This window comes from Saccopteryx leptura, chromosome 2, assembly GCF_036850995.1.
Source record: "Saccopteryx leptura isolate mSacLep1 chromosome 2, mSacLep1_pri_phased_curated, whole genome shotgun sequence".
Classification (NCBI taxonomy): Eukaryota; Metazoa; Chordata; class Mammalia; order Chiroptera; family Emballonuridae; genus Saccopteryx; species Saccopteryx leptura.
In genome coordinates this window covers 282,497,494-282,522,179 of record NC_089504.1, presented here as the reverse complement: position 1 = coordinate 282,522,179, position 24,686 = coordinate 282,497,494, and the positions used below count along the sequence as shown (strand labels likewise).

Genomic DNA, 24,686 nt, shown 5'->3' with positions numbered 1-24,686 from the left:
TTTAACTTTCTGACACTCTAATAGACTGTAATTTTCCTGCAAATCAAGATTATTTTTTATTCATGGTTGCTTATGGTAGACATTTAATAAGTGTTGGCATAAGAAAATTAAGACAGGAAGCAAAGAAATCAAGAAGGAATGTACAAGGAAGAGATGCAAACAAAAGAAATAATAAAAAAAGAATAGTGGAAATATAAAAGAAAGAAGAGAGGAAAGCAAAAAATTACACTTATCCAGAAATTCTTGTAGAGTAAATCTCTGTAGATGCTATGAAGATGCAACAATTTCTGCACATTAAGATCAAAGAACTTACCATTTTCATTGCAATTGTGTCCTGGATTTTAGAAAGTAAACACCAGTAATAAAGATAATTCCTTTCCTTTGTTATGGGGATGTGATTCTAGTCATCCTTAAATTTTTCTTACCTGGCAGGTTTCTGCCTGATCACGTAGAGCTTTTATACTGTTTCCAAATGCATTAAGATCCACTAGGAAGGCTTCATGCTTTTTTAGAAGAACCTGGATTTTTTGATGGGAAAATCATCAGAAGCAATCCAAAAAGATCAGTAAGCATCTCTAGGGGATGTTTCAAGTATTACTTTGTGTTATTCTGATTGTCCTATTTTTCTATTTAATATAAATATTTTAACCCTAAATTTGCAAGTATCAAGAAAATAAGAGTTAAAAAATAAATAACAATTTCAACATATTTGCTTCAATCAACATGAAGTCAAAAGTGCACTAACAGTTTATTAACCCACATCATAGCTAAAAGAGGGTGCTGATGATAATGTTACTTTGTAGACTTAAACATTCACATGACTTGGGATATTATTTTAATTATTTCTCTTGCTGGAAATTTATTAAATACTGTATTGTCTTTCCACAGGACAATAATCAAAAGAAAGAAATGAATATGAAGGATAATATGACTTTTGATTTTCTTCTTGTCTCAACATGTCTGTCCAATTTTATTTCAAAAAGTATTTAAAGTGGTTATATCTTAAAATTATTGTTGGTTTGTGAAATCTCAAGATTACTCTGGAAAGATTAAGATAGGACCAACACAGGCATGGGTCTCTAGTCATGCTTTTTGACTTTTAACAATCTCTAGGAAATCTATGGATTTCTGTGGAATTAAGAAAATGTAATATATTTTTTGTGATGTCTGCCAACTCTGAGGGTATTCCATCAGATGAAGTCCAAAAGCTACCATATCACTTTGAAAACCCCAAATAATCTAACAAAACTTGTAAATGTCTCATAAATTAATTTGATACTATTTAGTCAACACTAGACAATGTTCATCCTCATATCTGACTTACCCCAGCTGCTTCTTCATCAACCCCATAGTTAGTATTGTCTACAATAGGTTCCTTCTCTCTAATCCATGCTTCTGCTTCATTCAGGTCAGCCAAATACTGCTGGAACTGGACATTGGCTTCAAGATCATTTTGCCGTCTAGCAGCTCGAGACTGAAGAGACTCCATATTCTCATTCAAACTTTTAATGCAAGAGGCAACATCTTCTGCAGCAAAGTGTCCTATGGAGTAGTTATAGAAAAGGTAATGTTGCCCTCATTAACACTTATTACAATTTAATCATTCTGGTCACCTTGGGGAGAAAAAGAGAAGTGTAAAGATGATGCTAGATGTACTCAATGTGACATTTTACTTAAATACTGTACATTAATAAAAGACAGATGGGTATGTGTGGTGATGTAAGTGGGTCTGTGTGGAGGTTAATTAGGTGGTATATTCTGTTATACAGACCTGAAAGCAAAATATCTATGTGTGGGTAATGCTCAGAGTTCCAAAATCATGTATTTGCTAAACAGAAAATTCATCAGATATTTATTTCTGGCCCTTAAGGACTTATTATTACAGGAATCCTTCTCCACCTAACAATTAGACAGCAGGACAGAAAATGATAAAATGCAATGATTTTCAAACAATATGCAAAGAATTCTGACTCCTGAGAGAAAGGAAAGAAATTAGGTATGCCTTATGATTGTCAGTTTATGTCTGGGAGAGTTTCTAGGCTCTAGTGCTTGGAGGGTTAACCCAAACAGAAATAGAAGTTACACTGAGTTGAGGAGACAGAAATCAGAGTTGGGGGAAGACAAAACAGGTAGAACTTATGGACCCAAGTACTAAAGAACAAGCTGCTACACAGAGATGGAGCTTCAAAATATGCAGAGAGGTCCCCTACCATATTAAACTGATTAATCTTAAAATTTTACTCCCAAGATACCTTTATAATTTAATATTTAAAGCATTTAAGCTTTTTCCTATATTATGATATCTATGGATAGATACTATATCAGAAATCAAAACAAAAATATTAATGTATACACTAGCATATACAGTATTTCATTAACCATTAGAGTTATGGCCATATCACACATCATATAGGCCCCAGAAAACCTCACTGAACACTTATAAAATAATTAGTGTAAAAAAGACAAATGTATTAGCATCATTATGAAAACCACAAAACAAAAATGAGAGAATCACTACCCTAGAATAAATGCACACATGCATACATACACATACACACCACCGAACTATAGCTAATAAACAATTATAGACAGTAAATAAAATTATAAGGAAAACACACGGTTAATCCAAAGAAAGCAGAAACTGATGGACAAAAGAAAAAAACAGCAAAATGTTAAATTTAAACTCACCCACTTTAAATATAAGTGGTCAAATATGATTTCACTCATATGTGAAATCTAATTTTAAAAAATGAATTAACAAGCAAAATAGAGACAGACTCATATATAGAGAAAAGGTTGACAGCTATGGGGGTGTGGGAGGGCTAGGTGAGAGGGAGTTGGAGGAATAAAGCAAAAAAGAACAAAAAATCTCATCAATACAGACAACAATGTGGTGATTACTGGGAGCAGAGGGAGGTGGAGGAGAGTATAGGGGCATAAATGGTGATGGACAGGCCCTGACTTGGGGGAGTGAGCATACAATACAGTATAAAATAAAAAAGTAATAAAAAATGCAAGTGGTCCAAATGCTTCAATTAATAGAGGAAAATTACCAGATGGCATAAAGTTAAAGCAATGGCTAAATATATGATACCTATCCTTAGCGTTGCTTAATTTATGTGTCATCCTTGTATATTAGACATAATAATCTTCCCTGTATTGTTTCAATTTTAGTATATGTGCTGTTGAAGCAAGCACAACAAGAAAACTGCTTTAAATATAAAGAAACAGAGTGCAAGCGAAAGGATGGAGAAATGCATATGCAAACATGAGTCAAGTAGCTTTTAGAGAATCTCCAGATATCGACAATGAGGGCTATATCATAATGCTAAAAATTTAAATTCATGAAGAAGACATAACATTCAATAACATGACACTAAACTAAAAGAACTAAAAAGAGAAATAGATAAAATCCACAATTACAGCTGGAGAGTTCAAGAAAAAAAAAAAAAGATAAGTCACTACTGTATAATAGAAATCCCAAATAAACATTTTTAGATTTGAATCACTCAACTGAGATCTAAAATTTTCTTTAGCAATCTGAATTTTAAACTATACTTTTTTAAGGTTGCTTTTTAAAAATTTTTATTAATTTTAATGGGGTGACAATAATAAATCAGGGTACATTTGTTCAAAGAAAACATCTCCAGGTTATCTTGTTATTTAATTTTGTTGCATACTCGTCACCCAAAGTCAAATTGTCCTCTGTCACCTTCTATCTGTTTTTTTTTGTGCCCCCCCCCCCCCCATAACCACCACACTCTTGTCTATGTCTCTTAAACAAGACCAAGAGACATAAACTATACTTTTGATACCTGGATACTCTCTGGCAGTAATTTATTTTTGAATCAATAGAGAGAAAAATCCCAATGCAATACATACTGGTTACAGCACACCTGGTATATGATATTTAGTTCTAAAATGTATTTAATTAATAAAGGTTTCTGAAGATAGGAGACCAGGAGGAAGAAAAACATTGAGATTACTACAGCAAAAAATAAAAAAGTAAAGAAATGGTGCTATTTGTCATAAAGACTGTGAGACATCGGGAACCTCAGACATGTCTTCACAAATTTGGAAGTTTCCATGTGGAAAAAGGGCTTGATTTGTTTTAAAAATTCTGAATTTTATAACTTCTACAGAAAATCATATTGATTATTAGGGTAATATGTTTTATTTTAATAATTTTAGATTCACAGAAAAATAGAAACGATTGGCTCATGAAGTAGGGAGTTTCCTATTATTCAAATACACAAACATTTCATTTATTCCCCCAAAATTTCTGCATTAGATAAGTCAGATACCTTTATATTCCCTTAAAGCCCTAAAATTGAGCAAACTTTTCCATAATTTTGGCATAAGGATGATTGTTCAACTCAATGTGAATCACACATACCTTCCTCTATCATTTTGTTTCCCCTCTCTGTTATCATTCGGATACGTGGCTCATGGTTGGCAATGTCAGCCTGGATGATTTGGTGTCTATTCAGAAGATTCTTTGAGGCAATCAGGTCCTTGCCTACAAGGAAAAAAAAAATCATTTTAAGGAGTGGTATAATTCTAGTGTATGAAATAATAAGAGGCTATTTTACCCGTTTTTAACTCTTGGACCTACAAATTTTTACTTTCGAGGTTCTAATCATTGAGTGGGCTCTGAAATGTATACCATTTGTCTGAATTAACTCTGTTCAGTTTTGTTATTGTCCTTGCCTCTTTGTACTAAGGAAATTCAGTTCACTATCTTTCAAAAGATGATAAATAAATCACTATTATTTTTGGAAGATAGGCAAAAAAGCAAATAACTTTCCAGTTCAAACTCCCAATATTATGCAACCAATTCTCTTTTAGAATATTGTGGTAGAAAAATCAGGATCTTCCACTTCTAATTTCTTTGCATGTCAGGACCTATTAAGTCCTCTAAATTTAGTTTAGTATTTTGTTTGAATTTGTTTTATTTTTTTTTATCATAAAGTGGCACAATGTTACCTGTTTTAAATTTTTGTTTGTAAGGATTAGAAATAACTTATAAAAAGTGCCTCACTTATTGCTTAACCTTAACAAGCATATAATAAATACTATATATTATTAATTTCTTCCATCTTCTTAGATCCCCAGTAGAGCTTGCCTGTCTTTCTTTCATGATTCACCTCTTTTCCCCACAAAATTTTCTTCCCTAAAACTTCACACTAAATGCCTCTTTAGAAATTTTTTATGCCCATTCAACCTTCAAAAGATCTTTTCTCTTGCCTGACCTGTGGTGGCACAGTGGATAAAGCGTCGACCTGGAATGCTGAGGTCGCCGGTTCAAAAAAAACCCTGGGCTTGCCTGGTCAAGGCACATATGGGAGTTGATGCTTCCTGCTCCTCTCCCTGTTCTCTCTCTATCTCTCCGCCCCTCTCTCTCCCCTCTCTCTCTCTAATAAAAATGAATAAATAAAATCTAAAAAAGTAAATAAATAAAAAATTAAAAAAAAAAAAAGATCTTTTCTCTTTAGGATGTTTTCCCAGACTAGCTCTTTATTGTCACCATTATCCAGACCCTCATAGCTATTCCAAATACATGCATATTAAATTTCCATTATATTTATAAACACTTTATTTCTCTATTTCAGGGGTCCCCCAACTTTTTACACATGGGGCCAGTTCACTGTTCCTCAGACCGTTGGAAGGCCGGACTATAAAAAAAAACAACTATGAACAAATCCCTATGCATACTGCACATATCTTATTTTAAAGTAAAAAAACAAAATGGGTACAAATACAATATTTAAAATAAAGAACAAGTAAAAATAAATCAACAAACTGACCAGTATCTCAATGGGAACTATGGGCCTGCTTTTGGCTAATGTGCTCCTCTCATTGACCACCAATGAAAGAGGTGCCCCTTCCAGAAGTACGGCAGGGGCCAGATAAATGGCTTCAGGGGGCTGCATGTGGCCCGCGGGCCGTAGTTTGGGGACCCCTGCTCTATTTCAATGTGTCCTGATACTGATATATTAAACTGATAGCTTCCAAAGAAAAGGAAAACATGTACTTTATCTGCTACTTCACCCCCTTTGTAGTTGTAATAGCTCATGTAGTTATAAAAGGGATCCTTGGACAATATAGACAAAAACTTTTGGTGCCTCAAACAGTAACCATGGCTCAGGTAAGGAGCTTGACAATAATATAAGTTAGAGCAAGTAGCCAAGAGTGGAACACTCTAGCTCTTCCCAAAAGCCTTAAGTTTAGGGCACTGTTCATGTCTGGTTTAGGAGGTAAACTTTTAAGTACATTTTAAAAAACTTCTTATGAAAGATTGGAAAGAGCTGAAAGCAAACTTTGCACACCTCTGCTACTGTATCCCAGATCATTCAAACAATCTGTAGGCTTTAGGCCTCTCCCTATGGCTCAACTTGCTCAGGCTGTACTAACCGAGTAAGGTAGAAGCTGCTGAAGGTTCAGTCTCTTGGATCCAGGCTTCCTCATCCTCTGTGTCTCTGAAAATCTGTTGCAGGCGAACGAGATCAATGAGCTTCTTCTTCCGGGTAGCCAGGGGCTCTTTCAGGGCTTCAAACCGGGACACCAGAGACTCCTGTCTTGCCCGTATGTCCCCAGCATCAGGATGGCCTGTTTCTTCAAAATATATTGCCAGGTCTGTGATGGTGTCTACCTGTCCCTAAAGAAGAAATTGAAAGGATATCAGAAAATTCTGTCATTTAGTAGAAAGGAATGAGAGTTTTGTGTCGGGTGGCTATGGAGAGAATCAGCTTCCACATATGCTGTGTTAGTACTTTCAATCAAATCAGTGTAATTGAGTGGAAGGGGTTGCTACATTGAGGACCATTTCATCAATCTAAGAGTGTTATTTATGGGAAAGTAGTTTTCAAGTCATATTTTAGAGAAGACAAATATCTATAGTGTGTCAAGAGAATGAGAAATACTAGAACTATAAAACCTTAATGGTTTGGGTCCGTTGATAAATGTGGTCCTAAGGAAAATGGTGTGGAGAATTTTTTTTTATCTCAAGTCCCCTTTCATTCTCTTTTTCTTCCTTTAAAATGAGCTATAATTGTAAATAACAAACACTTCTGAGGCTTAAGTGTGTTTCATAGCAGGAGCAATGCCTATGAGATGAAATGCGATGTCAGTAACAAATGTCAGAACCTCAGAAAGAGAAATGCAAAGGCTCTGCCTTGGTCAGTACCCAGTGTGAATGGGATAAATCAGAGTCACCATTTGGGCCATTATCTAAGGAAGAAGAAATACTGAAACAGGGTTTTAAAATTTCTCCTTGGAAATAACTTTAGCTGTATTTCTATATGCAAATATAGATACAAAAATGCACTCCATCTTATTAATTAGGTCAACTATAAACGGCTTAGCAGAAGTGGGTATATAGATTGTTTTTTGTTTGTTTTATCTTTTAGTTGGGGTAAAGATAAGTGGTAAATCAGAGCAGTAGACATTGGTTCACTACTCTATTCAATGATATCTAATTCTCAACCTATAAAGGTTTTGATGTATCTCTTCTCAATTGGAACAAATCACTAAACATCAATAGCTTCTTAAGGCATATACTCATTTCTCCATAAAAAAATTAAAGGCTCCATAAAGAATAAAATTAATATCTATCACTACCCAACTGTTCTCATCTCTGAGGACGCTTTAACTTTGGAGAACATCATAGTGTAATAGAGTGATTTTGAAACATCATAATTCTCATCATCATTATGAATCCACTGCATTATTTGAAAACCTCTAATGTAAGTGCAAGATGCCCAAGACTGAGAAGATAGATGACTTGGTTCTATTCTTGGTTGCCATATAGTTGAAATCATATGGTGTTTGTTTTTCTTTGACTGGTTTCTTTCACTTAGCATAATATAACTTTAGTATTCCATATTTTAAAATTTCTTTTGCAAGCATTATATTTTAGTCTGTATTCCAAACCAGTTCCTGGTGATTTGATGCCTTAACTTTCCCCCAAAGGGTCACATATTTATTATATATTGACACATTCTGTTCCTCTTCTTTGTATGTTTTTATTTACCTTTTATCAAATCTTGTTTTTGCCTTCCTTTGAAAATCTGTTCCAGACTCTTTTTCCATGTTAGATTTCAAAGTCATTTTTATACAGTTTTTGTTTTTCCACCCCTAGCCTTTTACTTTATTCCAAACTTCATCAAGCCATTCTTAGAGCTGATTGAGTTTGTTTTGTTTGCTTTGTCTTCTGTAGATTATTGTGACTTTACTATTTAACCCAAAATAACTGAAAAGCAGATATAATAAAAGTATATTTTAACAAGACAGATTAGTGAGACTTTTTGGAAAACAGCAGAACCATTTTTAAACACAAGCTGAAATTCCTAGGGCTGAGAAATTGAGTAAACTGGAAGTGGATTTCCACTGAGGTCTTCAGAAATTCATATACAGTATCTATACTCTAGAAACTTACTGAATAAATTTATTTTAAATAATAGTCTGGTGGGATGTCAAGAGGTGGTAACCTGAAACTAAGAGCCTAGGCATCTGTATCATAATCCTGGCTCTGACATCTATTTTCTCTGTGGAGTTGCTTCACCTGTACAGTTTTCAATTTTCTAAACAAAAACCTGTAAAACAGAAGCAAACAAGCAAAAAAAAAAAAAAAAAAAAAAACTACTGGTAGAATCAAAAATATGTTCAAGCCTGACCAGGCAGTGGCGCAGTGGATAGAATGTTGGACTGGGATGCGGAGGACCCAGGTTCGAGACCCTGAGGTCTCCAGCTTGAGCGCGGGTTCATCTGGTTTGAGCAAAGCTCACCAGCTTGGACCCAAGGTCACTGGCTTGAGCAAGGGGTCACTTGGTCTGCTGTAGCCCCATGGTCAAGGCATATATGAGAAAGCAATCAATGAACAACTAAGGTGTCACAACAAAAAACTGATGATTGATGCTTCTCATCTCTCTCTGTTCCTGTCTGTCTGTCCCTATCTATCCCTTTCTCTGGCTCTCTCTCTGTCTCTGTTCAAGCTTTGAATTTCAGAATGCTCACACAAGAAAAAGCAATTTTATCCAAACTCTTATTTTATAGGTGAAGATATAGAGGTGTGAAAAGGTAAAAAAGACACCAAAGATCACCTAACTAGTAATTGACAGGATATAATATAAAATCCATGTTTCTGTCATCAGGTCCACCCAACCCGCTCCCCTCTGACAGCTATCTGTCTGTTCCATGTGTCCATGCTTCTGCTTCTATTTTGTTTATCAGTTTATCTTGTTCATTAGTTTCCACATATAAGTGAGATCATATGGTATATGTCTTTCTCTGACTAGCTTATATCAGTCAGCATAATAATGAAAGAAGGTCAAGGGATTAGTACAAAATCATATACTGCTCACAAAAATTAGGGGATATTTCAAAATGAATATGAAGCAATAAAAAAAGGAGCATTTGATTTTACTTTATTAAACAAGAACATCAGAAAAGCAAATGACAAGTCAAAGAAAGTTGTTTGATTATGCAAGTGAGATGCAAAACCAACTTTTATTTCATTGGTGAAAATGCACTGTACAGAAGGATGAAAGTACTGGAATATCTGCACATTTCCTGTTCCCCTAATTTTTGTGAGCAGTTGTATATATAATACACATGGACATGGTCAACAGTGTGGTGATGGCCAGAGGAAAGGTGGAGGGAGGGTAAGTGGAGATGGTCAGAGGTGGAGAAAATCAGGTGGAGGGAAAAACTGCTGGGGTGGGTGGGGCGCATAATGCAGTGGGCAGATGATGATTTGTTGAGTTGGGCACTTGAAATCTGTATGGTTTCGCAAGCCATTGTTTCCCAATAACTTTAAAAACAAAAAAACCCATGTTTCTGTATTGAGTGTGCAGTATTGTATTAAGAAAAGTCAATAAAGTTTTATTATCAGTCATGGATTCTGATTAGAGACACCAGGCAAACATGACACTGATTGGATAAGAACAATTATTGGGAACAGGCTGTTTATCAATTAAAATTTTTTAATTTTTTACCTTTAATTTCTTGATTTCTTTCTTTTAATTAATTTCTTATTATGAGTTTGTTCAGAAGCATATATAGATGCTTTGGCTTACAACTGGTCAAAGAACTAGCAACAAACCTGACGAGCTGCCAGGCCAGACTCCACGATGTTGTGTTTCCTGAGTAGATTCTGTACATCAGCCAGGCCTTTCCCATAATCCTCAGAGGTAGCCTGCCACTCCATCTCCTCCAGCCAGCGCTTCAGGTCTTCTGCATTATTTTCAAACTGCAGCTGCTGGTTAGCTTCATACAACTGGGTTCCTGGGAAAGGACATTAAGTATAAGACAGGTACCATAATTACAAAATAATATATCTCAAGCAACTTAAAGATGAATACAATATTTTGCTAATACAATGGAAAAATTTTAACTATTATATATGATTTTATAAGAAATCACCTTACAGGCCTGACCTGTGGTGGCTCAGTGGATAAAGCGTCAACCTGGAAATGCTGAGGTTGCCAGTTCAAAACCCTGGGCTTGTCTGGTCAAGGCACATATGGGAGTTGATGCTTCCCGCTCCTACCCCCTTCTCTCTCTCTCTCTCTCTTTCTCTCTCTCTCCCCTCTCTATAATGAATAAATAAAATCTTTAAAAAAAAAAGAAATCACCTTACATTTGTAGAACTTGATATTTTTTAACCCTTTTTATTTTATTTTTATATTTTTAATATATTCTGGAGATGCAAAGATGGTATTTGTTTTTGAATAAAGTATTTCTCTCTCTCTTTACAAATGAGAGAAAGGGAAATAGAGAGACAGACTCCCACATGTGCTCCAACCAGGACCTATCGGGCAACTTCTGTCTGGGGCCAATGGTCTGCCCATCTGGGGCCATGCTTTCAACTGAGCTATTTTTAGCATCTGAGGTGGATGCTCTATGGAGCCATCCTCAGTGCTTGGGCGATGTACTCAAACTGAAACATGGTTGCAGGAGGGTAAAGGACAGAGCAGGGAGAGAGAAAGGGAACAGAGTGGAGCAACAGAGATGGTTGCTTCTCCTGTGTGTTCTGACTGGAAACCGAACCTGGTACATCCACATGCCAGCCCAATATTCTACCACTGAGCCAACCTTTCAGGGCCAAGTATTGTTCTTAAAAAAAAAAAAAAAGAACAGAACAATAAGTTCATTCCCAGTGAGATACACTACTCTTGTGTTAGCTTTTAAATAGTTTGAGTATTTTCATGTTATTTCTAGCTCTTTGTTGATACCTCCTTTTTAAAGGGATTCAAACCCAAACACTGCACTTTCCAAGAGAATTATAAAACATGGGCTTAGCTCAGTTTAAAATTTTGAAGTATATTTTTATAAATGTCTTTCTCAGAACTTTGTTGGACCCCTCTTAGTGCCTGTTTTTCATCAAAAACCATGCCCCACAATTTTTTTTCCAAAAAAGTATTGATTATGTACAGTTCCCAGATAAACTTTTTATTCTATGATCTTATAGTAAAATTTTACATTATTTCTATGTAGCAATTACTGCATTTCCTGATGGTGGGAAGTAATAAGAATTTTTTATTTTTATATCCAGTCATATTTTTTCCCCTAAACCAAAAATTAGAATGATATCAAACAAAATCAGTATGCTTTATCTCTTCTATATCAGGGCAGAGTTATGTCTACAGAGGATGTTTAGAACAAAGAGAATATTAACAAGAGAACCTCATTATTTGTGTTAATTATGATAATTGATTGCCCTCAACAAGAGGTGAGGTTAAATGTAAGTAGAAGCATTCAAGTAAGAATGTGGAAAAAAATTTAAGAGCTTATAGCAGAACTTGAACACTTCAAGATAGGTTAAAAAGAAAAAGCAACAAGTCATCAAGCCCTATTTATAAAAATGAAATATTATGGGAACATCACATGTGGAACTGACAATATTTTAATGTTTAATTTACCTGGGTCATAATATCTTGTCTTGTCTATGGAACCAAATACATACATAAAACAGTTTACACTGGTTTTAGGTACATAGCTAATACAGAATTCATGGTTGCTAAATATTTATTCAAGAAGAATTTTTTGAAAAGTAAATAAAACAAAAGTAGTTTTAGTTAAAAACTACATGCATGGAGAAGACAAAATTTTGTAAATTTATAATGTGATTAATTTAGGTTGGATTTTGAAAACTACTTGTCCAATGGAGGAAGAGACAAAGAAGCAGCAAATGATTAGCATCCTTTCTTATAGAGGTCACAGGCAAAAGCCAGGTGGTAAAGATGAAAATGGTAGTTTTCAGAATTTAAGAATTAATCTTTTAACAAAACCTCTGCTTCTAACCTTTCTGCGCTGTAGCCTCCAGTAATTCCTTCCAGAGGCTGGCAACTTCAGTCAGACGAGCGGCCACACTGTCAGAGGCATAGTGACTACCCTCAATCATCTCCTGGCCAGTTTTCTTTAGGTTGTTGAGTAGGATCTCATTAGCTGCCAATTCTTCTTCAAAGACTTGCTGTTTTTGAACCCGGCTCTTCAAGTTCTGTGCATCCTAAGACAAGGTGAAAAATAAAATAAAATAAAAGGAAGAGAAACGTTTTGAGTACAGTGGTTACTTCTCACTATGTACTAAGAAGAAGTTAGAAGGTCGAACTATTCTTGTCCAAGTACAGAGTTAAAGAATACTTAGGAAACCTATGTGACCAATTTTTCTTTCTATAAACATGGCACACATGGCTAACAAGCCCTGCATTTATTTGTACTGAATCTGGATATGGCCTGATGATCATTTTGAATTTGACATCCCACACAAGAAATAACAATCAATCAGAACTGTCATGAAGAGTAAAAATTATTTTTCTTTCTGTCCTAGTATATCTACGCTTCATCATATTGCCCCATACAGAGAAGATCTGTCTACCCTAAATTCACTGGAAACCATTACTCCTCTAGAGAACATAAGCAAATGGTGATGAGTTCTATAGAATAAAAGGTATAGTTGAGGCAGTAGTTCTTATAGTTTTATAAATATATATGAACAAAAGGATCTGAAGTATACATTTAAGAATAAATGATAATTCAGGAATTTCCCAAAGTAACACAAACTGAAACAAGAGGGAGAAAATTCAAGTCCAGATTCACTTTCAAAATTCATTTCTCTAACCCACTTTCATTAAACTGCCTTCTAAATAATTGAATAACTTTGGGCAACTGACTCCATAATTAAATCCCTGATTTCCTCATCTATAAAATTAGTGTTGTTCCCTACCAACTACAAGACTCTGTAAGTCTACATTATACCAAACCCTTAGGTTACTTTTGAGTTTCAAGTAGCTCCCAGTAAATCTGAATGTGCATTAGGATCAAACACAAGATTTTCTACTATAAATATGTAGAGGGGAGCAAAAGAGGAGATAAAGGGACAACAAAGAGCTAAATAAGGAGTAATCCCTCCCTTACCTTTTCTATTAAGGACCATTAGAAATTATGCTGGAAAAAAAGGGTGATGGACAGCCAGGTATAGGAACAATGGAAACTAGATCCTTAGCTCTCAGCTAGATTATGGGAATTATTGCCTTTCTCTGAGACTTTGTCTCCTCATCTATAAAATGAGGCTTACTCACTGAATTCTATGGTCTTTACAGCTTTAAGACTGTAATTCCATGAAACTAAGTTCTGATGAATATGTCCAAGGCTGGAAAACCTTGCTTACTTTATAATCTTCATCATCTGCTAACTTTTTCTTTTTGTTAATCCAATTCTTCAGATCATCTGAGTCTTGGTATAGCTGCTGCAGAAGCAACGAATCCTTCAGCAATCTGCGCCGAGTTGCAGCCCTTTCCCGTAGGGCATCCCTCCGAGCCAACAGCTGCAAAACCATGAGCAAACTCATTGTCAGCTAAACCAAATGTGGACACATGAGATTCACTGCTTACATTGGTCATCATGCCCCAGACATTTCCCCTGACCCTAGTTCACAGACAGGCACATATAAGCCCTTAAACATACCCCATCCCTGAGAGCAGCGATGTTTTCTGAATCATAATGATCATTGTCAATCAGTTTGGTTGCAGTCTTGTCTAATGTCTGAAAAACAGAACAAAACAAAGTAGGCTTATTTTACCTCATTGACCACTGAGTATATGGCCACAGTTTGGGTAGCTATTTAAAGAAGGAATCATGATAATGTGGGAAGAGGTTTTACCTCTAATTTCTGTTATGAATTATATTTCAGAATGTAGACCTTAAGCAAGTCAGTTACCTTCTCTATGCCACAATCTATATTTTTAAAAATCTAGGTTGTAGTAAATAAATTCTGATGTCACAAGGTGAATATTTTATCTATTCTTAGATTTTTAAGAACAAGCACTATTGATATTGCTATGTACAATGGCCAATTTATCAATCAATCAATCTTATATCTATGCATTTATATCAAGCATAAGAATTACATCTACATTTCTAGCTACATGAAGAAAGGAGTCAAAAATCTACAGGTAAATTTTTTTAAATTTCCAAATATTGACATTCAATATTATTTTATATTAGTTTAGGTGTACAAGAGTTATTAGACAACTATATAATTTACAAAGATGATTTTAGTGCTATCTCTTGATAATTATAGTACCCACCTGGCAACATACACACTTATTACAATATTGTTGACTATATATACTATGCTGTACTTTACATCCTATCACTATTATGTAACTGCCAATTTATATTGCCTACTCTCTTTAACGTTTTTACTTAGTTCCCTATCCCCCACCTATCTAGCAACCATCAAACTGTTCTCTGTATCTGAGTCTACATCAATTTCGTCTGATATTTTGTTCTTTAGATTCCACATGGAAGTGAAATCATATGGTATTTGCCTTTCTCTGGCTGACTTATTTCACTTCACATAATAAACTCTAGTTCCATCCATGCCATCACAAATGGTAAGATTTTACTTTTTTTTATGACTGAGTAATATTTTATTGTATGTATGTACCACCACTCATTTATCTACTTGTCTATTGATGGGCACTTAGGTTGCTTCCATATCTTCTTGGCTGTTGATCATATGATGCAATTAAAATAGGGGTGCATATATTCTTTCAAATTAGTGTTTTGGGTTTCTTTAGATATATACCCAGAAGTGAAATTACTGGATCATACAATAGTTCTATTTTAAATTTTTTAAAGAACCTCCATGCTGCTTTCCAAGTGGCTGCACCAGTCTGCATTCCCACCATCAGTGCATGAAGGTTCCCTTTTTCCACATTCTTGTCAACACTTCTATTTGTTGATATATTGATGATAGCCACTCTGACAGGTATGAGGTAATATCTCATTGTGGTTTTTAATTTGCATTTCTCTAATGATTAGTGATGTTAAACATCTTTTCATATGCTTATTGGCCAGCTGTATGTCCTCTTTGAAGAAGTGTCTATTCAGTTCCTTTGCTATTTTTTAATTGGATTGTTTGTGTGTTTTTTGTTTGTTTGTTTTTTTGGTGTTAAGTTGTATGATTTTTTTTCTTTTTTTTTTGTATTTTTCTGAAGTGAGAAGTGGGGAGGCAGAGAGACAGACTTCCACATGCATGCACCTGAGATCCATCCAGCAAGCCCACTAGGGGGAAATGTTCTGCTCATCTAGGGTGTTGCTCCGTTGCAAATAGAGCCATTCCAGTACCTGAGGCAGAGGCCACGAAGCCATCCTCAGCACCCAGGCCAACTTTTGCTCCAATGGAGCCTTGGCTGCAGGAGGGGAAGAGAGAGAGAGAGAGAGAGAGAAAGAAGAGGGGGATGAGGGGAGAAGCAGATGGGCACTTCTCCTGTGTGCCCTGGCCTGGAATAGAACCTGGACTTCCACATGCCAGGCCAATGCTCTACCACTGAGCCAATTGGCCAGGGACAAGTTGTATGATTTCTTTATAATTTGTGGATATTAACCACAATCAAATGTGTCATTGGAAGATATCTTCTTACATTCAATAGATGGCCTTTTAAAAAACTTATTTATTGATTTTAGATAGAGAAGAAGGGACAGAAAAAGAGAGAGACATGAATTTGTTGTTCAACTTATTCATGCATTCATTAGTTGATTCTTGTATGTGCTCTGACTGGGGATTGAACCCACAACCTTGGCATATTGGGGGTGATGCTCTAACCAAATGAGCTACTCAGTCATGGCCAATAGTTTCTCTTTTGTTGCTGTTGGTTTCCTCTGTGGTGAGAAAATTTTTAGTTTAATGTAATCTCATTTACATATTTTTTCTTCTTGCTTGAGGAGATAGATCAGAAAAAAATATTGCTTGGAGAAAAGTCATAGATTTTACTGCCTGTGTTTTATTCTAAAAGTTTTATTGTTTTTAGTCTTATATTTAAGCCTTTAATCCATTTTGAGTTTATTCTTGTGCATGGTTTAAGAGAGTGATCTTTACATGTATCTGCCCAATTTTCCCAACACAATTTATTGAACAGACAGGCTTTACCCAATTGTATGTTCTTACCTCTGTTGTCAAATATTAATGGACCATACAAATAATCCTGTGCTCTCTAGATGTGTGTCTGTTTGTATGCCAGTACCATGCTGTTTTGATTACTATAGACATGTATAGTTTGATATCAGAAAGCAGAATACCTCCAACTTTGTTCTTTTTCTCAAGATTGCTGTGGTTATTCAAGATCTTTTATGGTTTTATATAAATTTTGCATTATTTTTTTCTGTGAAAAACTTCATTGGTATTTTGATAGAAATTACATTAAATCTATAAATTGCTTTAGGTAGTATGGACATTTTAATAATGTTAATTCTTCCTCTCCTCAAGCATATTCTTCCATTTATTTACTTTTTTTTCAATTTATTTTTTCGGTGTCTGATAAATTTTAAAGTACAATCTTTTGCCTCCTTGGTTAAATGGCAATTTGTAAAGAAGATTGCTTTCTTACTTTCTCTTTCTGATAGTTCACTACTGGTGTAAAAATTCCAACAATTTTTAAATATTTATTTTTTATACTGCTACTTTTCTGATTTTATTTATTATTTCTAGTAGTTTTAGGATGAACTCTTCAGGATTTTCTATATACAGTTATATCATCTGTCAATAATGACCATTTTACTTCTTCCTTTCCAATTTGAATGCTTTTTATTTCTTATTCTTGTCTGATTGTTGTGGCTAGGAATTCCAATATGTTCAATAAGAGTGGTAAAAGGGGACATCTTGAAACACTTTTAGTTTTGAGTACAATGTTAGCTGTGGGTATGTCATATATGACTTTTATCATGTTGAGATATGTTTCCTCTATTCCCATTTGCTTAGAATTTTCATCATGAGTGGTGTTGAAATACATTTATTTATTTATTTATATTTAGTGAGAGAGAGAAAGATAGACACATTGGGACAGAGAGGAAGGGAGAGAGATGAGAAGCATCAACTCATAGTTAGTTATGGCAGCTTAGTTGTTCATTGATTGCTTTCTTATACGTGCCTTGACCTGAGAGAGCCAGCTGAGCCAGTGATCTCTTGCTCAAGCCAGTGACCTCGGGGTTTAGAACCTCGGTCTTCAGCATCTGAGACCAACATTTTATCCACTGTGTCACTGTTTGGGCAGGTTAATGTTAGATTTTATAAATTTCTAGATCTGAAACTACTAATATGATATAATTTTTATCCTTCATTTTGTTCATGTGGTATATCATATTAATTGATTTATAGATGTTGCACCAATCTTGTATTCAGGAATGAATCCTACTTGATTATGGTTTATGAGCTCTTGAATTTATTGTTGAATTCAGTTTGATAATATATTGTTTAAGATTTTTGCATCTGGCCCTGGTCAGTTGGTTCAGCAATAGAGCATCAGTCTGGCATGTGGAAGTCCTGGGTTCAATTCCCAGTCAGGGCACACAGGTGAAGCACCCATCTGCTTCTCCACCCTTCCCCCTCTCCTTCTCTATCTCTCTCTTCCCCTCCTACAGCCAGGGCTCCATTGGAGTGAGGTTGGCTTGGGCACTGAGGATGGCTCCATGGCCTCCACCTCAGATGCTAGAATGGCTCTGGCTGCAATGGAGCAATGCCCCAGATGGGCAGAGCATTTCCCCCTGGTGGGCATGCCAGGTGGATACCAGTCAGGCACATGTGGGGGAGTCTGTCTGATTGCCTCCCTGTTTCTAACTTTGAAAAAATACAAAAAAAAGAAAAAAAGGATTTTTGCATCTATGTTCATTAAGAATATTTGCTTATAATTTTTTCTCCTTTTTTTTTTTTTTGTTTGCTTTGTCTTCTTTTGGAATTTGTATATATCTGGTCTCATAAAATAAGCTTGGGAGTCTAATCTATTCTAGAATTTGTAAAGTATTTTGAGAAGGACAGGTGTATTTCTTTAAGTGTTTTGTAAAGTTCAATTCTGTAGCCATCCAGTCCAGGACATTTATTTTATTGTTGGGAGGTTTTAATTACTGCTTTGATTTTGTTGATTGTAATTGATTTGTTCAGATTTTCTGTTTCTTTTTGATTCCCTCTTCAAAGATTGTATGTTTCTGGAAAATTATCTATTTCTTTCAGATTGTATAATTCATTGGCATAAAATTGTTCACGGTATTTTCTTATAAACCTTTGTATTGCTGTGCTATAATTTGTCACTTCTCCTCTTTCATTTTTTATTTTGAGTTTTTATTTTTTTCTTGATAAGTCTTTTTCTTAATTCTGTTTACCTTTGAAAGAACCAGCTCTTGGTTTCATCAATTTTTGTTCTGTTCTTATTTTAGACTCTTTTTTTATTTCTGCTCTTATCTTTAAAAGTTCCTTTTTGTAGTCTCTTAGGGCATTATTTTTGTTGTTGTTTTCTAGTTCCTTTAAAGTTTAATTATTTATTACAGATTTGTCTAGTTTCTTGAGGTAGATCTGTATTGCTATGAATTGCCCTCTTAGGACTATTTCCTCTGTTTCCCAAGATTTTGGGTGCTCTGTTTTCCTTTTCATTTGTCTCTAAGTATCTTTTGATTTCTTCCTTGAAACCATTGTTAATACATTCATTGTTTAGTAACATGATGCTTAGCATCCATGAATTTTTCAATTATTTCTTATTGTTGATTTCTAATTTTTATATCATTATGGTCATAGAAGATGCTTGATATAATTTCAAACTTCTTAAAATTATTAGGACTTGTTTAGTGGCCTAATATATGATTTATCTTGCAAAATGTTCCATGTGCACATAAAAAGAAAGAATATTATTCTGCTTTGGGGTGAAATGCTTTAAAATATTAATTAAATCCATGTAGTCTATTGTGTTATTTAAGGTTGTTGTTTACTTGTTGTTGCTTTTCTAATTGAAAGATCTATCCATTGATGTCAACAGGTTTTTAAAACCCCCTAAGGTTGTTGTTTACTTGTTGCTTTTCTAATTGAAAGATCTATCCATTGATGTCAACAGGTTTTTAAAACCCCCTACTGTGACTGTATTACTTTCAACTCTTTCCATTATGTTCATCAATATTTGCTTTATATATTTAGGTGTATTTATGTCAGTTGTATAAATGTTTTTTGTTTTCTTTGTGTGTGTGTGTGTGTGTGTGTGTGTGTGTGTGTGTGTGACAGAGACAGAGAGAGATACAGAGAGAGGGACAGATAAGGACAGACAGGAGGGAAGAGAGATAAGAGGCATCAATTCTTTGTTGTGGCTCCTTAGTCTCCTTACTTGTTCATTGATTGCTTTCTCATATGTACCTTGATCAGGGGGTACGGTAGAGTGAGGGACCCCTTGCTCAAGCCAGCAACCTTTGGCTCAAACTAATGACTTTGAGCTTCAAGCCAGCAACCTTTGGGCTCAAGCCAGTGACCATGGGGTCATATCTGTGATCCCATGCTTAAGCCAGTGACCTCACACTCAAGCTAGTGAATCCACACTCAAGCCAGTGACCTCGGGGTTTTGAACTTGGATCCTCTGCATCCCAGTCCGATGCTCTATCCACTGCACCACCACCTGGTCAGGCAGCTGTATAAATGTTTACAAAGGTTATATCCTCTTGTTCAATTGATCTCTTTATGGTTATGTAATTCTTTGTTCTTATTATATCCTTTGTTTGAAAGTCCAATTTGTCTGACCTAAGTATTGCTAACTCAGCTTTTCTAAGCTTTCCATTTTCATAAAATATTTTTTTCATCTCTTTATTTTTATTCCATGTGTGAAATAAAATTTATGTTTTAAGTATAAAATTATATAAATAAAATGAATAAAATTATATAGGTTTCAAGTGTACAATTCTGATATATCATCTGAATACTGCATTGTGGGACCACTATCCAAAGTCAAAATTTTGTCTGTTATCATATATTTTACTCTCTTCACCCTTTACTACACCCCATTCTCTCTGATAACTGCTATATTCTCTCTGATATACTGTTGTCTGTGTCTATGAGTCTTTGTTCATTTATTTTTCTTGTTCATTCATTTGTGGCTTTCAGTTTCATATCCCATATATGAATGAAATCATATGGTTTTTACTTTTTCTAACTTATTTCATTTAGCATGATGTTCTTAAAATCCATTTATATTGTCACAAATGGCAATTTTATCTTTTCTTATACTGAATAGTATTCCATTGTACATATGGATCACATCTTTATCCAATCATTTACCAAAAGATACTTCAATTGTTTCCATGTCTTGGCCACCATGAATAATGCTGCAGTGAACATAAGTGGGAATATATATACCTTTGAGAATAAATCTTGTCAAAACTGTCGAGTAGATATCTAGAGGTGTGTTTGCTGGGTTATATGGTAACTCTATTCTTAATTATTTGTATAGTAGTTGTCCCAGAGTAGATTCCTACCAGCAAAAATGAGGGTTCTTTGCTTTCCACAACTCCTTCAATACTTACTATTACTTTTCTTGTTGGTAATAGCTATTCTAACAAGTACTGTATAAGGAGGCATCTCATTGTAGTTTTGATTAGCATTCCCCTAACAGTTAGTGAAATTGAGCATCTTTTCATATATCTGTTGGCTATTTGCATATCTTTTTGGAAGAAATATCTGCTCAGGTCCTCTGCCATTTTTAATTGGATTGTTTGTTTGGGGTTGAGTTGTATGAGTTCTTTTTATATTTTTTATAGTAACCTTTTGTCAGTGTTGTTGTCTGCAAAAATCTTCTCCAGTTTGGTTGGTAGTCTCTTTATTTTGTTGGTTTTATTTACTGTGCGGAAGTATGTAGTTTGATATAATCTTATTCAGTTAGTTTTGCCTTTACTTCTCTTGCCTTTGGGTCAAATACATAAAATTTTCTCAAAGACTAAAGTTCATAAGTTTAGTACGACTACTTTCTTCTATGAAATTTATTATTTCAGATCTTGTATTTAGGGTTTTGATATATTTTAAGATAATTTTCAAATATGGGGATAAACTGTAGTCTAATTTCATTCTTCTCCATGTGGCTTTCTTATATTCCCAGCACCATTTATTAAAGAAGCTTTCTTTGTTTCATTGTATGTTCTTGGTTCCTTTGTAAAAATTATTTATTTGTCCACTGCCTGACTGATGGTGGCACAGTGGAAAGAATGTCAACCTGGGATGCAGAAGTGCCAAGTTCAAAACTCCGGGTTGCTCACTTGAGCATAGGCTCACCAGCTCAAGTTCAGGGCTGCCAGTTTAAACATGGGATTGTTGACATAATGCCATGGTCACTAGCTTGAGCCCGAAGGTCACTGGCCTGAAGCCCAAGGTTGCTGCCTTGATCACTGGCTTGAGCAAAGGGTCACTGGCTTGGCTAGAGCCCCCTGGTTAAGGCACATATGAGAAATAATAAATGAACAACTGAAATGTTGAAGCTTTGAGTTGATGTTTCTTATCTCTCAACCTTCTTGTCTCTCTCCTTTTGTCTCCCTCACTAAAAATATATATATATATATATATATATATATATATATATATATATATATATATATATATATTATATATATTTACCCATTTACACATGGGTTTATTTCCAGGTTCTCATTTATGTTCCATTTATCTATGTATTTATTTTTCTGCAGGTACCATGCTGTTTTGATTAGTGTTGCTTAGTAGTATAATTTGATGTAATGGCATGTACTGCCTCTGGCTTTAATCTTGAATCAGAATTGCTTTGGCTATTTGGGGTCTATTGTGCTTCCACAAAATTCTGATGATTTACAGTTCAATTTCTTTAAAAATTACTATTGGGATTTTGATGGGATTGCATTAAATTTGTATATTGTTTTGGGTAGTATGGTCATTTTAACTATCATATTTCCCAATATATATGATACACCTTTTTAAAAAAAATTTGGGGTCTAAAAACTGGGTGCATTTTATACAGTCGTTGTAGTCTTTTTTTTACTTGCATTTCCTGCTTTTTCATGCTTGTTTTTGCACTCAAAGACAGTGATTCATCATCAGACACAGATGAGGACAAGCTAATGGATGGGAGTTTTGACAGTAATGAGGAGTTGTATGAATTCTATGATGAATAAAACTTGATGTAATTTTTTTTTCAAATTTTGGGCCCCAATATTAAGGTGCATCTTATTATACATAGGGAAATATTGGTATGTTGATTTTTTCAATTCATAAACATGGAATATCTTCCATTTTTGTGTGTCTTTTTCAATATCTTTTAATAATGCTTTGTAGTTTTAAGTGTTTAAATTTTTCACATCATTTGATAAATTTATTTCTAAGTATTTTATTCTTTTCATTGCAATTGCAAGTGGAACTGTTTTTCCATTTCTTTTCCTAAAACTTCATTGTTAGTATAAAATAATGTAACAGCATTTTGTACATTGATTATGTTCTTGCAACTTTACTGTAGGTGTTTATTGTTTTAATAGTTTTTTTACTGGAATATATAGGGTTGTATTTATATAAAGAATCATGTCACCTGCAAAATGACAATTTTCTTTCTTTATTTTTTTTAACAGAGAGAGAGAGTCAGAGAGAGGGATAGACAGAGACAGAGAGAGATGAGAAGCATCAATCATCAGTTTTTTGTTGCGACACCTTAGTTGTTCAATGATTGCTTTCTCATATGTGCCTTGACCACGGGCCTTCAGCAGACTGAATAACCCCTTGCTCGAGCCAGCAACCTTGGGTCCAAGCTGGTGAGCTTTGCTCAAACCAGATGAGCCCGAGGTCGAGCTGGCTACCTCGGGGTCTCGAAACTGGGTCCTCTGCATCCCAGTCCAACACTCTATTCACTGTGCCACTGCCTGGTCAGGCACAATTTTACTTCTTAATTCTCAATTTAAATGTCTTTTATTTCTTTCTCTTGCCTGATTGCTCTGACTAAGGCTTTCAGTACTATGTTGATTAAGAGTGGTGAGAGTGAGCATCCTTTTCTTTTTCATGAGATTAAAGGAAAGCTTTTCATAATATTAGCTGAGGGTTTGTCATTAACAGTCTATTACTTTGGGGTACATTCCTTCTATACCCACTTTATTGAGTATTTTAATCATAAATAGATGTATTTTGTCAAATGCTTTTTCTGCATTTATTAATGTAATCATATAATTCTAACTTTTATTTTGTTAATGTCATGTATTACATTGATAGCTTTGTGTATGGTGAACAATCCTGTGCCCCTGTAAAAAAACCTACTTGGTTGTAATATATTTTCTTTTTAATATATTTCTGTATTTGATTTGCTAGTATTTTGTTTAGGACATTTGCATCTATGAATACAAAAATCAGAGATATTGGTTTTTACTTTTGTGAGTGTGTTATCTTTGCTAAGTTTTGGTAAGAGGCATCATGAAATATTTTAGAAAGTATTGCCTCTTGTTCAATTTTTTGGAAGAGGTTAAGAACAATAGGTATCAAATCTTTTTTGAATGTTTGATAGAACTTTACTAGGGAGGCCATCTGGTCTTGAACTTCTACATTTGGGGACGTTTATGATGGTTGTTCAATTTTCTCTTTGATGATTGGTTTAGTTAGGATTTTTAGTTCTTTGTAATTCAGTCTAGGAAAGTTATATATTTCTGATAACTTATACATTACTTCTAGTTTATTGAATTCAGTGACATATAGTCATTGATACTATTCTTGTATGGTCCTCTGTATTTCTGCGGTGTCTGTAGTAACTTCTTTCTTCATTCCTGATTCTGTTTCTTTATCTTGTCTCTTTTTTCCTCAGTGAGTTTAGACAGTTTTTCAAATTTATTAATCTTTTTAAAGAACAGTTCTTTGTTGTGTTAAATTTTTGTATAGTTTTTTTGTTCTCTACTTTATTTAATTCCTCTCTACTTATTACTTTTTTTTATCTTCTGCATTTGGGATGAATTTTCCCCACCCTCTATTTCTTTAAGATGTACTGTTAAGTTTTTTTACTTGGGATGTTTCTTGTTTCTTGAAATAAGCCTGAAAAAATATAAACTTTCTTATTACTGCTTTTGCTGCATTGAAAATATTTCATATGTTTTATTGTTATTCTCTTTTGTGTCTATATGTCTTTTAATCTCACCTTTTCTTTTGACCTTGTCATTTTTTAGTAACATGTTGTTTAATCTCTACATATTTGCATTTTCTTCTGCTTCCTTTTTGCAGTTAATTTCTAATTTCAAATTATTATGACTAGAGAATATTTTTGGCTTGATTTCAATCTTCTTAAATTTATTAAAGCTAGTTTTGTGTTCCAATATATGGTTTATCCTTGAGAATGCTCCATGTGCACAGGAGAAGGATGTATAATATGCTGTTCTTAAATAAAAGGTCTTGTAAA

The 24,686-nt window shown here is 34.5% G+C and overlaps 1 protein-coding gene and 1 pseudogene across 1 annotated transcript in view; both read right to left on the bottom strand.

The window, feature by feature from the left end:
- The window catches only part of SPTA1 (spectrin alpha, erythrocytic 1), a 134,266-nt gene that overhangs the window by 82,644 nt on the left and 26,936 nt on the right, over positions 1 to 24,686 (bottom strand). The window contains exons 13-20 of the mRNA XM_066366089.1: positions 13,966 to 14,043; positions 13,670 to 13,825; positions 12,304 to 12,508; positions 10,103 to 10,284; positions 6,415 to 6,658; positions 4,397 to 4,519; positions 1,325 to 1,542; positions 426 to 518 (exon numbers count right to left, since the gene is read on the bottom strand). Coding sequence (XP_066222186.1) covers positions 426 to 518; positions 1,325 to 1,542; positions 4,397 to 4,519; positions 6,415 to 6,658; positions 10,103 to 10,284; positions 12,304 to 12,508; positions 13,670 to 13,825; positions 13,966 to 14,043 — 1,299 coding nt within the window. The remainder of the gene's footprint in view (positions 1 to 425; positions 519 to 1,324; positions 1,543 to 4,396; positions 4,520 to 6,414; positions 6,659 to 10,102; positions 10,285 to 12,303; positions 12,509 to 13,669; positions 13,826 to 13,965; positions 14,044 to 24,686) is intronic.
- Positions 3,082 to 3,198, bottom strand: LOC136396559 (U6 spliceosomal RNA; annotated as a pseudogene).